The 14683-nt window shown below is 44.3% G+C and overlaps 1 protein-coding gene across 1 annotated transcript in view; it reads right to left on the bottom strand.

The window, feature by feature from the left end:
* PRDM2 (PR/SET domain 2) overlaps positions 1-14683 on the bottom strand; it is a 67330-nt gene that overhangs the window by 2495 nt on the left and 50152 nt on the right. Inside the window, exons 7-8 of the mRNA XM_055001674.1 lie at positions 6193-6300; positions 702-5127 (exon numbers count right to left, since the gene is read on the bottom strand). Of these exons, the coding sequence (XP_054857649.1) occupies positions 702-5127; positions 6193-6300 (4534 nt within the window). The remainder of the gene's footprint in view (positions 1-701; positions 5128-6192; positions 6301-14683) is intronic.

Here is a 14683-nt window from a genome sequence, read left to right as displayed (position 1 = left end):
ACCTCCTATGAGGACCTTCCCACTCCACTCCTCTCCCAATGCCAACAGCCACCAGCGAAGACACCAGAGGGAAGGGGAGGGGATTCAGAAGTCCGAATCAAGCTCCACCCATTAAGTGTTCCTCTATGTTGCCCTGAGTTCACCTCGCTGGCTGCTCTTCCATGCGGTATTTCCAACTCATTTGAACTTTTGAGGCCGCAAACTGAACTGGCAGCTGGTTTGTGTTTCTTAATCGAGTTGTTTTTGCTTTTCTGCAAACAAAGTGGGGTGTCTATGGGTTCCTGCACTGCAGTTCTCCCCCTGCAATTGCTGTTTCTTTCCCCCTTCCTACTGCAGCTCTTCTAGTAAGAGCAGCATGCGACTATCACCCACCTCTGAGCCTCCTTTAGAACAAGAAAGAATCAATGCAATGGTGATGGAGCCTCTGAGCCAACTGGGAAGGTGCTTAGAGGAACAAACAAAATGTGATTCTTTTGTGCTCTTCTTCCTCTGCTGCCTCTGGGTGCTTCTCTGATCGGGAAATGGAAGACAACTGACTCAGTGTCTCCAGTTGGTGGTGGGCCTTCTGTCAGGATGTGCCCTTGACACATGCTCAACCATGCCCCCCCCCCGATGCCATCTCTAGCTATGAAGCTCAATCTCTAAGCAAGAAACTTTTTCAAGACAGAAGTGACTGTTTCAGCATGAACAGAAAAGCTTACCTGAAATCTTTTAACTCCTGCTTTGTGCTAGTTTCTTCCTTCTTGTTCTCTGGGAAGTCTGCACTGCTTGCCTGCTGCAAGCTCCGGGTGACGGGTCCTCCGGTCCTTTCTCTCGACTTCGTGTTAAATCGACTGGCCTTTTTTTTGCTCGATGACGACGACTTGCTGGCCAGGGCCACTTTGTTCCGTTGTATTCGGACATGCAGTTTGCGGGACGTTTTGCTTGAGAGTCCAGAGGAACCGTTCTTCGAGATCCCTTTTGCTTTTTTGCCATCTGCCAAAGTCACTTTGGCCACTCTGACGGGGCTGCCGTTCCTGGCTGCCAAGGTCATGCCTGGTTTTTTGGACCGAACAGGCGGTACAAATTTAACATTTTGCTTCAGTTTGAAGGATGCTGATGGCAGCTGAACTGGTGCGGGTCCAGAGCTCCGAGCTCTAGTCTTGCCCAAGTGAGCCTGCGAGCTTTGCATCTTGATCTCTGCGTCTGCTGTCCGTCTGCGCTGGTTTCCACTTTTGTCACTGCTGGAGGAGGAAGTGGGGCTCTTCTTTTTAGTGTTTTTTTTAGAGGATGGGGAAATTGGTTTTTTGGGACAGCTGTAGGAGGCATGCTTGTTCAAACTTCCAATGTACGTGAATTCTCTGTTGCAATAGGGGCAGATGTGAGCGCTGGGCTCTACTGTGCTGTTCCTCAGTTCCGCCTTCTGCTGAGACTTCTTCTTCTGCAATATTGCTTTCTGGACAAGTTGGTTCTTCCTCTTCAGGGCGCTTAGCTTAAGTTTGTTGGATGACATTCTGCTCATCTCAACACTGAAACTGAGTCTTTTGGGTTGACCCATGCGCCTGAAAGCATTGCTTGCAGGACCCGGAAGGATGACTCCATTTTTGGGGCGTACTGTTTGTTTTAACGGCACTGGATTCTTTTTCGGCGTATACCGTTTCTTGTCGCTGGCTGAAGCGCACGCTAAGATGTGTTTGTGCAATTCGGGCATGTTGTCCACGCTCTTCCCACACTTTGTGCAGCGGATGGCAGTGGTGAAAGTTTGCGGAATATTGTGAGTGGTGAAGTTTGTGGCAGTGACTCCAATCCCATTAGGATTGCGATGGTGATACTGGAATGGAGGGGGTTTAAAACTCGGGTAGTGCTGATTGAGCCCCATACGGACATCGGGATCTTTAGATTTGACCCCCGAAGCCATTATTTTGATGGTGGTATAAAGCTCTTCAGAAGAGTCATTGAGTTCTTCATCTTCCTCCTCTTCCTTAGTTGGGTCAGTGGAATCATTGGGTAAAATGTGCATATGGTCAATGTTTGCCTTACTAGGATCTGTAAAGTTCTGTGGCCGTAGAGTCCCGCTTTCAAATTCATGGTGGGAGCATTCTTTGTCAGGGTGGAGATCTCGCTGGTGCTGTTGCAAATTGCATAAAAAGGCAAATTCTTTCTTGCAGACAGAGCAAACAAAAATGTTCCCGACTCCGTGGAGCAAAAAGCGATGCTCGGACAAGTCTGCTTTATCCCTAAAAAGCTGTACACAGAATTCACATTTGAACGGCCAATCCTCAGCGTGAATGGATAGGTGCTTAGTTAGATCTTTAATAGAGAGGAAAGGAGACTCACAGACATTGCACACAAAGTTCTTGTTAAAGGTTTCCTGAACGAGATCCGTTTCGTTGGAACCATGTGGGTCTTCCCTGGGCTGCTGAAGTTCATTCTCCATGTCCTCTTGCTTAAAAGACATGATGGGAACGGAGTTTTCTACATTATCACCTGAGGAAAGGATTGAAGAAACTGCAGAAAGGGGAGGAGGGGAAGGAGAAGAGGAGGAAGAAGAGGAAGAAGAAGGGGAGGAGGAGGAGGAAGAGAAAGAGGAGGAGGAGGATGACGAGGAGAGATTGGGAGGCCCAGGTGAAGCACAACTAAGAGGTTCTACAGAGGGTACTGGTGATGCTGAGACAGTAGGAGAAAGGATTGGAAGAGGGGACTGAGCAGTAGCATTGGACAGGGGAGAAGGACATGAACTAGGAGTGGCGCTAGCATGTTCTTCTGGGAGTGGTGAAGGGACGGTAGGAAGCAGAGGAGGGGGTGGAGTGGGAACCTTTAACATAGGGGGGCAGGGTGGTGGGGAAGGAGAATTTGTGGGAGTCAGGAGAGGAGGGAGCTGACATGAAGAAACAGTGGATGCCGGAGGTACAGTTTTCTCGGCAGAAGGGCTACAGGAACCCAACTCAGAAGCTGGCACATGGACTCCAGCATGGAGAACGGGACCTGGAGGAGCTTCGGTGGATTTGCCAACACTCTGGCTGGGATTCGTTTCAGCTGCTGAATTTTCCAAGGCTGAATCAGTCCCGTTGTATTCGTTCAGCAGAACTTTCTGTAGCATGGATGTGGTTGGCTTCTTCTTAATGCTACTACCTGCCGGCTGTACCAAGTTACCCTCCTTTGCATCCTTGGACTCGGCATCGGCAGAAGGCTTTTTATGCACACTAAGATCTAACACCGATTCCCAAGGAACCTGGGTCCTGTTCTTGCAATTTGACCTTTGCTTGACGCTGCTGGATAAATCCAAAGGCTGCTGGTTGCATACATTGCCGAACGGAGGACTGACCATCCAATCCTTTGATGCTTTATATTCTTCTACGCAAAGGGGGCTCATGGTCTCTTTTTCTTCCCTTCCTGACAAGCTCCAGACAGGAGAATTGTTATGGTTTTCTACCTTGGGCATTTTTGACCCTAGTGCCGCATCATTCCAAATGGGTTTCCCCTCACTTGCTTTGCCAAAGTCCCGTAGAGCTGGACTGTGCTGGGGAGAACTGGGAGGAGAGCTGGTTCTCCTTTTGAACCTGCTTGAGGCTGTGGACAGAGGAAGTGGAGATGAGGCCGGAAGTCCCAACTTGGGGATTTCAGTTGATGACGATGGCGGGGACGGAACTACCTTATTATTGTCCTGAGTCTGGAGAAGCTGCTTCAGCTTTGACGATAAGAAAATACTTTTCTCTTTGGGAAAAGATAAGCCATCAGTGGTTGATATAGTAAGAGGAATCGTCAGCGAGCACAGTGATGTTATCGGCTCCGGCTCCATTTCTGTTTTTATCTTCGGGAGGAGAGGGGGACTTGCGGTCCTCCGCTTTTTAGGTTCACTGTTACTAATGACTGGGGATTCTTTCGGTACATCGGTCAGATGTGTTTGCGTGGCCTTCACATTTGAGGATATTTCCACCGTTACGGGACTAAGTAAACAGTTTATTCCGTAGAGCTCTGCTGAGCTGGACTCCACCTCGATCACTTCACAATTGCTTGTGCTACTGTTGGACTGGATCTTGCCATCAATATAGTAATTGAGATTTTCAGATATATTGCTGGAAACGTCCATAATATACACATCATCAGTCTCTGCCTCCTCTTCTAAGTCTGTGCTGGCTACATACACATTCTGGGCTTGCTGGGTTTGTTCTGCCGGAACTTGTGGTTCTTCCGGTTTTCTTCGGACACCTTTGGGGATCAGATGACGCTCATGAACCCTACGCTGGTGCCTGCGCATATTGGTATGGGTTCCGAAAACCTTCCTACAATATTTGCATGGGTGCATTTCTTTGGGTTCCCTGCTCTCTTCAAAAAGAACAGGGTTTGATTTCACTTGAGAAATGTTATCGTTCTCCAAGGACACCGAGTCTTGCTTGGTGTTAGTTTCCTCTTTTACACTATCTTCTGCAATCACTCGACTTTTAGTGCCACCGTCCAACAGTGGAGCTGAAGCAAGTGATAGGGATGGCTTCTTTTTTGGCCCGGCCTCGTGGCGCCGTTCGTGCCTTCGCCGATTGATCTGTGTGCCGAAGGCTTTGCCACAATAGCGGCATTTGAAAGCGTGACTAATGGCCGATATGTGGATGTGCATGTGGCGCTCGAGTCCCTGCTTCGTTGTAAATTTCCTCTCACAGTGCTGACAAGGGAACATAAAAGTTCCCTGGATATTGCCATTTGATTCCTCCTGGACTTTAGGAAATTTCACCATGGGCTTTTTCTTGGGGGAGCTTTCTGGAGATTCTTCAGATATGCTGCTCTGCTCTTCCACAGATTCGAGCTTGTCCTCACACAAAGACATGGTCTCTATCTCAGGGATTTCTTTTGGCAAGTTTATATCTTCCTCCTCCTCTTCATCATCATCCTCTGGCTGTTCCTCCTCCTCTTCCTCCTCCTCCTCCTCCTCCTCTTCCTCCTCCATTTCCTCAAGCTCTTCCCTCTCCTCTAGAATGTCAGATTCGCACGTTATTGCTTCTTGTTTCTCTTCAGTCATTGTGTGCGGCTCACTGACAGGACTGGAGATTACTAAGTTTGGAAGCGTGTCTTGATTTACCATCTCCTGGATCACAGCAGTCTGTTCTAGAGACAGCACAGCTGAAACAGAAGGACTTGCATCCTCCTGTTTGTGGCCTGTTTTTTTTTTTTGAAAAGGAAAAGAACAAATCAATTTAGAGAACATGCTTAGATGCAGTTTTGCAGGATTCTATTTTCTCCCCTTACTTCAGAAATTTGTGCGACTGAGTTTGCATCAATGGCAAAACTTACTTCACTGATCAGAGAAAAGACATTATCTAAATTTTTGGTTGAATGGAAACAGTTTATGGACTTTTTACATGAAATAAATAATAATGACTTGATGATATCTGGATTAATAAATTAAGAAGAATAGAAAAAAAGGGCTCTTATATTTAACACGGTGAAGAGCCCCATGGCACAGAGTGGTAAGCTGCAGTACTATAGTCCAAGCTCTGCTCATGACCTGAGTTTGATACTGGCGGAAGCCGGGTTCAGGTAGCCGGCTCAAGGCTGACTCAGCCTTCCATCCTTCCAAGGTCGGTAAAATGAGTACCCAGTTTCCTGGGGGCAAAGTGTAGATGACTGGGGAAGGCAATGGCAAACCACCCCATAACAAAAAGTCTGCCAAGAAAACATCATGATGCGACGTCCCCCCATGGGTCAGCAATGACTCGGTGCTTACCTTTATATTTAACATAGAATAAGTGAGACTTTGAAAACAGTATATATTTGTTGCAGAGAAAATCAGAACTCAAATTGTAGTTTAGTTTTAGTCTTTTTCTTTTCTTATCTTTTTAAACTGTATTTTTCTTTATTATTATTAGCTACTTGTTTGCTATTTTATGTTTATATGTATTATTAGTGTGTTTTTAAAAAATAGTGTTTTTTATCTTTAGTATTTTATAGCGTTTACATTTACTGCTTATAGTTTAAATAAAGAAAAATTCTTAACCCCCCCCCCCAAATTTGTGCCACCGAGATACCACTGGACCATTGCTCCTCCCTTTGAAAATTTTAAGATGTAAGAGGTAAAACTAAACTTTAACAGATTATATTTATTTTCTAAAAATGGCCACAGCTGGCACTGGATTGTTTCTTAGCATCCTTGGACTCTGATTCTAATCAATTAACTTTGAGTGGAATTTAAATAAATACACACATCTATGTAACGATCCTTACCTTCTTTAGGGTCCCTCATATCTTCAGGAGTAATATCTGAAACAGTCTTCTGTTTTTTGTTTGCTGCTTTCTTTCCTTTGTTTTTTGCCTCTTGGGATTTTTTCTTCCCTGAGCAAAGGAAAAAAAAACAACATAAAAGGGAATGCACTTTTAATGCTTTGCATTTTTTAAAACATTACCGTAACCAAATAAAAAATGGGTGGGTGAGAAAGAACACATTATTTAACAATTTAGAGTGATTACTTAAAACATTTTTGCCCCAGTCTCTCAATTAATGCTCTCAAGGCAGCTACCAACAAATCTGTATGAAAGCAGAGTCAAATACAAAAACATCAAAAACATCAACATCAAAATGTTGATGTTTTTGGCCTCGTAAAGTACAAAATATTTTTGCCTGTAGTTGAACAGACTCCGGAAGAGTAGGCCTGAATTCTTCTCCTATAGCTACTTTCTTTTACCCCAGCCCTTTGCTTTTTTAATCCATTTAATATACTTACATTTCATCCTCCTGCCACACTCCCCGCCCCATGGCAGTGTTACCCAAAAAATAAACTAAAATTCCAAAAAACATAACCAAACAAACAGCTAGTTGCAGAAAACAGAAGAATTTTTAAAAAAACCAATCAGGAGGTCCTATTAGAGATTATTAAATGCCTAGGAACTGTGACTAGCTGATACTTAAGACCCATCAAAGTAGTTGAACAGATATGGCGCAGGAGTTCCATGAATAAGGCACCACCACCAAGAAAGCCCCAGATTGTCATTTCCTCCACCTCTGAAATAATTCGTGTTGCTAAAGTTGTTTTTGAGCATACCATGTCTGTGACAAATATAAAGTATTTCTATTTCTATTTCTCTACTGTCCCATGTGTATCCCCTCCTTAAAAAAAACCCTTTGCCATTCATGGTTGATTTTCTCTGAGGATCTTGGGGTTATTTTTGCCTTCTTTTGGGCACAGAGCAGGGGTCACGGGGGGGGGTAGCTAGCTGTGAATTTCCCCCTGCACTGTACAGGGGGTTGGACTAGATGACCTTTGGAGTACCTTCCAGCTCTATATTTCTACATTTCAGAATAAACAACAACAAATTACAACAAGAAAAATAAAAAGTAGGATATGAATCCACTATCCTTAACTGTTCTGTAAAGCACCCTCGAAATCAAATTAAAAATGACCCGTGTATCATGCAGCCTGCTTGCTCATTTCACAGTTAACTCCCAAAGGGGTACTTCTATATTAAGTGTTACAGTGCCCCAAGGTCTTAGGGGTGGGTGACATTACTTTCTATCATTATACCAAGAAGAAGAGAACTTGACTCTGAAGTACGCTACCTAACTTCTTTCTGAACTAGATCTGAGATGAAGGAGTATACACAACTGTTGATCCTGCTCTTAGACAAAGATGGATAGTAAAGTTTAAAAAACATTGGGGCGGGTGAGAGAAGAAAACAGATAGTGAAGAATCACTCCATGCAGAACTCTGTCCTAATTAAAGTTGGGTCCGTTCATGAATCAAATGAAACCAAGACCCCTTGAACTGGACCCCAGTATCACATTATCATTTAAAAAAAAATCTGAAATGGGTCAGGACACCCAAACTGAGAAGCAAAAGAGAAATCATAAGCCGTTTCCTGCAAGGATGTTCTTCACATGTTAACCTATCTACAATCAATTACGTTTCTGTGTGTTACTCTTATCCCTGACCGACACATCAGTCTCTTGCTTTAGGAAAGTCTGATAATTGGCAAACACAACAGGTACTTGTAAGCAAACCAGCAGCAACTCGCATTACTAGCAACCCCCCTCCCGCCAACCTCTCCATATTATTGAGGTTAAAATCTGTATTAAGTTTGAAAAGCTCTCTGAAACGGTGCCATTTTGAGATCTGAAAGTCAACACTGATGATGCTAAACAAGATTCTCTGGGAACAGAATTTCAGTTGTGATGTCACTAATCAAAAAAGCTCTGCATCATGCGCCTGAAGGACTGGAAACATCGTTATCAACATATTTAATTCTCAACGTGGCCCTATCTGCGAATTCTTAAATTGGAGATTATTCATAGTCTGCCTTTTTTGCTGACAGCCAAGGCAGATTACACAGTGTAGGTCAATATACGATCAACAGCTGGCACATTCAATAAGCAATACAATAGGGTAAGAATTGCAGAAATCAGAAAGTTTGCAGCGACCCGATACGAAGCTGAAAACAAATGCTGAATGAAAATATAACCAGATTGACATGACATATTACATGACTCAGAACTATCTAGTAGCATACTTACAGTAACAGATAGTACACAGTAGTATAGTCTACAGCCCCATCCTGTCCCAGTCCATCTCTCTTAACATAGTCCTATTACCTGTGCAAAAAAGCCCTCCTGAATAATTCAGTTTTGCATAGTTTGTAGAAAGCCAGGGGAACGGGAGCTCTCCTAACCTCTTCAGGCAGGCCATTCCATAAGCTGGGGGCCACCACAAAGAATACATATGTATGGGCAGCTGTTGACTTTGCCCACATATAAGGTATGCACCTGCAGAAGGCTGTGTTCAGAGAAGCAGAACTGTCATGGTGGGGCATAGGGAGAGAGGTGGTCCTGTAGCTATGAGGGACCAAGGCCATGATGGGTTTTGTTTGTGATAGCCATTATGTTGAATTGAGTCCGGTAACTGATTGGAAGCCAATGGGTGACTGCCGAATGGGACTAATACGCGTGCTTCGCCTACCTCCTGATAATAGTTAAGGATTGGTCGGTTGGACTCAGTGCTGCTACGTACATGTATATATATGTATTTTAACTACGTAATTTTGGAAGTTTTATGGCATTTTATGGCTTTTAAACTATAATAATTGTTTTATGTATTTTAATGTGTATGTTGGTTGTAATCCACCCTGAGCCTGCTAGTACAGGGAGGGCAAAAAATAAATCGAATATAAATAAATAAATAAATAACTGGGCTGCAGCATTCTCTACCAACTGGAGTCTGAGTTGACTTTGAGGGAAGACCCATGTATAGTGCATTACAGTAGTCTAGTCTCGATGTTACCATGGAAATGGATCCAAGTGGCAAGATTGCAGCAGATAACAGACAAGTCAGTGGATGACCTTGGGCCCATAACACACTCACCCTAACCTGCCTCACACGGTTGTAGCGAGGATATAATGGAAGAGAGGAAAATGACATAAGCTGCTTTGGATCCCCTTTGGGGAGAAAGGCATGGTATAAATGAAAAGAATAAATTCAACAAAGAATTTCCAGTGGTGAAAGGGGGACTTTTCTCTCGCCTTTCATGCAATGTTACCTTCTCCTCTCTTGGCCCCTTTTGTTCTAGGGTACTGGAACCTAAGCACAAAGAAACAACCCAATGTACATGAGCTTATGTACTGCTGTTAAATGGCTCCTCACCCCCCCCCCCACCAAACTAAATATGAAGAGGATTAGGAAGGAATAAAGCTTGGTTTATTACCACACATGTAAAGCACACAGTCCCAAAATCACTCAAACTGTACAGCACAGGACACAGAGTTCTGACATCTCATCTTCTGATTCTATGCCTTATGGAAAAGGGCAGAAGCATTTTGAATGCCACACAGATAGACACCCGGAACATCTGGTGCTTCTCATCCAAAACAGAACTTTTGCATCTTCCCCAACAACGGGGACAGTTTGCAAGCCTCTCTCTGACAAAGGAAGAGGCAGAAATTCAGTTGCAGGCACGGTGGCAAACCACGGAACCAGGAGGTTTAAGGCAAATCGTATTTCAGGTTCTCCTTCTGTGTGTGTGTGTGTTTTTTTTTTCAGATGTGCAGTTTTAGGAGACAGTCAAAAAGCAACAACAGTGTATTACCTTTATTGAGATCAACTAGAATATCTCAAATGTGGCGAGAAAACTTTTGAGTTCATTAGAACTCTTCTTTCAGTGGGATACTATGCACACAAAGGGGAGAGAAAAAGAAGATTCGACTAATGAGGAACACACCACAAACCTGTTTGCTGACTGTAACAGATTCGAATGACTGCCAGCTTTTTTATTTTCAAAGCAAAACCAGCCTTTGCTGCAGCCTAAAATATTTGTGCAATTCAGAGAGGCCTGACTTAACCAAACGTGCATCTCATCTCCGCTCCTGTAACGATCTGCAGATTTCGGCTTTTCGTCCCCTTAACATCCATCCTCAAGAAGCTCTATGGCTATGTTGAACTTGAAAGCTTAGGCTACCTTCCTATCGATGTTTTTATCAGTCTTACTAAAGGATGTATTGAGATTCTTTTTGAACGGACTGAAACAGCTACCTGCCATTTGCCTTTTTAAGAGATTCCCTAAAAACTGCTCGCCCCAAGCCATCAAGCTATCTTGTATAGAAATATATCAAGCAACCATATACACAACTGGGCCACTGGTCTGCTGAACTCAGTATTGCCTATGGTGACTAGCAGCTCTCCATAGGCAGGGGAAAGTTTTTCCCTAACACTGAATACCTGAGATTTTTAACTGGAAATGCCAGGAATTGAACTTGCGATGTCGGATGCAGAACACATGCTCATTCATTGAATCACAGCCCCTTCCCATCATCAGTTTTGGGAGAATGATGGTAAATTTGTCCCTCACAATTTCTGCCTCTTGTTCCTTATGTGTTGTACATGGTGGGGATATTTGCACCCCCTGTTCCGGTTACCAATGCTGCTATGTGAGGCTGCATGAAATAGAAGGTAGCTGCTGGCAACTAAGTTGAAAAGCAGAAAGAAGTTCAAACTGTTAAGGGTGGAACCACTAGGCATTTCTCTACTTTTTGCTAGTTTTGAGTGGCAATAAAGAAGTAAGTAGTTGACCTGTAATAGCTGCTAATGGGGGTGGGGACCAGAGAGAGAGAGAGAGAGAGAGAGAGAGAGAGAGAGAAGATTCACAGATAATGGAAGAGAGAAAATTTGCCAAAAATCCATTCAGCCAATAGACCTTCCTGTTTGGAGGAGGGAAAAACACCATTCCCACCATAAGTTTTGCATTATGGAAATATTCCTAGGAAAACACACTGCAGGCACACCAATCCTGCATTATCACGGGAATGGAAGGTGAGCGTAAAGTAAGCCAAATGGACTCTTAAGACAATCGAAACATGCATGCTTCTTGTTTAAAGCATGCTTAAAGGTTCCCTACACAAACACCAAGAACAACAGACATACTCTAGAAAGCTTCCTCAACAGGATCCAGACGCAAGGCCCTCAACATTCACAGAAGTAGGCGCCTGATCGCACAGAGAAAACTTGCCCAAGCCCCTATAGAGCATGTCTGTTAGTGGGGTTTATTTGGTTTAGGCTCTGGGGTAATGCAATTAGCATGGTTTCTAAAGTATATGTAAACCAGCAGTTAGTATAGACAAAGAAGGGAAAGGAGGTCAGTGAAAAAGCAAGAAGAGTCGAGTGGATGTGGGTAGAAGGAAACTCACTTGCAACAAGTTCTACAGAAAGCCAACCAGGACTGGACATGTGGAAGGATATGTATAGTGGATTTTGAGTGAGTTAGAAGGCTGGAGCAGAAACAAACGGGTCTGAGATTAACCTGGAGAAGTTCTACGTGTTGATTCATTTGAAATATGGTGCTGGAGGAGAGGTTTTAGACAGCCAAAAAGAAAAATAAGTGGGTACTAGCCTGAATCCTCCCCAGAACCTAAAATGACAAAACTAAAGCTATCATACTTTGCTCACTTCATGAGAAGACAAGATTCTCTGGAAAAGTCAATAATGTTAGGAAAAGTGGAAGGTAGCAGGAAAAGAGGAAGACCTAAAATGAGATGACTCAATAAAAAAAGCCACGTCTGCCAGTTTGCAGGATCTGAGCAAGTCTGTTAACGATAGGATGTTTTGGAGGCCTTTCTTTCATAGGGTCGCCATAGGTTGGAGGCGATTTGACAGTGCACACGTGCCTGCGTGCATGTGTGTGTGTGCATACATGTGCGTGCACACACACACACACAGAGTACATCAGCTTGTCTAGTGAGATCTATAGCTCTCAGTGAGCAATTCAAGCCCTCCTGCCAGCTCAGTATTTATAAGGAGAGCCCTAAGACTTTCTATATTCTCTATTACTGGGGTTGCTTTTCAGAGGGTAGCTCTCCCCTTTTTATGCACCTCCTTGCCAGGCCTCTGGTCTGTTTTCTTTTGCCTCTGACCAGGGTTTGTGCTTATTAGCCTTCTGAACAAATAACCATATAGGTTGGAAAAGCCTCAAGAGAACTGAAGAAGCTCTTAAGCGGCACAGCAATTTCAAACACTAGCTCCGGAATTAGGCCTTTTGTGACCTTAACACTGAATTACCCGGGAAGAGGTGATTCAGCCAGCAGCTGCTCCGCCGCTTACTAAAAACAGCCAGAATGACAACTTGAGTGCAAATGTAACTTTAGATCCACTGGATCAGTGTCTGAGAAGCAAGTGGAAATAGCCAAAGCTTGTTGGCGTCCTCTCCTTCGGTGCACTTTCTATCCTTCTTCCAGCCTGTTTGCCTGAACAGAAATTCTTGCATGTGCTAGAGAAACTTCAAAGAACCATCAAGCTTATTCCTGGGCAAAACTTACCATTTCGGCACGATCAGAACTTGGACACATTGACAAGGTATGACTGAGCCTGAAATGCTGCACTAAGGATTTAAAAACTTTGTTACAGGAAAGGGCAATAGTACAACTGGGGTAATTTATACAAGACAGGAAAATGTCCATATATTTAGCAGAATTTTGATGATCTTTTTAAAACTTCCATTTCTGGAGCAGGCATCTGTAACTACTGGAAGCTTTCCAGCCCCATAGAGGATCTCATGCATTCCCCCAAAGACCTAGGAAATGATAGAAAAGATCTGCTCTAGGCCTTTTAAAAAAAAAAGAGTTTATTTCATAGGATTTCACTCTCTGCAGCTTAGCTGATACTTTTATTTCTGGTATTCTTTCTAGTCCGTGTCTGGTGTCTAGGACAGAACAAAACTTGGTAAGATGCCACGAACGGGGGAAGTAACTCCGGGTATTCTTTCTTACTTAGAACTAGAAGTGGCTCTCATTAAAGAAAAAAAACTGGTGACCCCTGACACTGAAAGAGAAGGTGCAAACCTGTTAAAAACACTGAAGGAGAAATCACAACCAATGCGGAGTGTCCCGAGCCAGGACTTCTGAAACCAGTGTGCTGAAGTGGTTAGAGTGTCAGGATCTGAGAGAGCCAGGTTCAAATGCCCTTTCTGGCATGGGAGCTGGGCGCTAGTCACATTCTCTTATCCTAACCTACCTGACAGGGTTGTTGTGAGGACAAAAGGAAAGAGAGGACAATGCTGTCATTAACTGCTTTGGGTCCCCATTGGGGGGGGGGAGAAAGCGGGGCATAAATAAATAAACCAACCAACACTGAGACAGTTTCTAGAGTAGCAATGGATAAAAACACCGCCTGCTGAAAGAGTTGCGCGCTGTTCAGTCAGAGAGCAGCATTCCAACGTCGCCAGAGTGGCAGCCTAGTGACGTGACTAATGCCTGGACTACACTGAAAAGAGCCAAAAGGCCACCTTGCCCACTTTCCTGGCCCAAAGGCAAGACCGGCCACCCATTAACCTCAACCGAGCAGCTTTGCAACAATGCAGACCACGCTGTTTTCTGCCAACAAGGCACTGCAGAAAGAAGCCCATGGAAGCAGCAGCAACCAAATAGCTTATGCTGTGGGGGGGAGAGACACAACCTTCCCCTAGTTCCGCTAGCAGGTGTCTAATGTGAAATCACACGCCCTGTCACACTGCGTCCTGTTTCAGGTTGGCGAACCCATACTTTGTAGCAGGACAACTTTGGCATATTCTATTAATCCTAGGAGGACCTTGGAAAGGTCACTTCTGGAATGTGACATTTGGACGTGGTTGCAGCAACAAACAGTCCAGAGGCTGCCCCCCCAGGTTTCCTGCCTCAATTTTGCTATTCAAGTTCAACTTCTTGGCATTCCTCACCAGCCAATATGTCACGATTTAGAAACCAGGTTCTAGACTCTAGAAGATGGACTCACTGCCATTATAGCGCAGGTGTCTTTAAAAGAACGATTAGGTAGATTTAAGAAGGCATGGTTTATCAACAGAAAACTGCACTGGTATCTCCATCTTTTAGAGTCTGTATACCTCCGAATACCAAGATTCTGCGGAGTAACAACGGTGGGCGAGGATCCGGCCGATGTGCCCTGCATCTTGGTCTTCAGGGAGTAGGAGACTAACTGGATGAGCTTCTAGCCTGCTCTTAGCAGCAGGCCTCTTCCTATGTTGTCCTTAAAACCGAGAGCTACACACTCTCCAGGACTCAGTTCCCATCCACCAGAAGTCCGCAGTCGGCAAAAGCCACATCTAAAAACCTGGTAGGAAGCCTGATATAAGCACACGAGTGCACTTACCATCAGGTTACTGGAGGCTCCTACATGCCTGCTACTGCCAGCTGGCTCCTCCAGTTGGTCTAAACAAGAAAGATACAGGAATGAAACACAAGGGAAGTGGA

Source organism: Eublepharis macularius, chromosome 17 (assembly GCF_028583425.1).
Source record: "Eublepharis macularius isolate TG4126 chromosome 17, MPM_Emac_v1.0, whole genome shotgun sequence".
NCBI classification, from domain to species: domain Eukaryota; kingdom Metazoa; phylum Chordata; class Lepidosauria; order Squamata; family Eublepharidae; genus Eublepharis; species Eublepharis macularius.
Note: the sequence above shows the minus strand (reverse complement) of the source record. Positions and strands in the feature narration are given on the sequence as shown.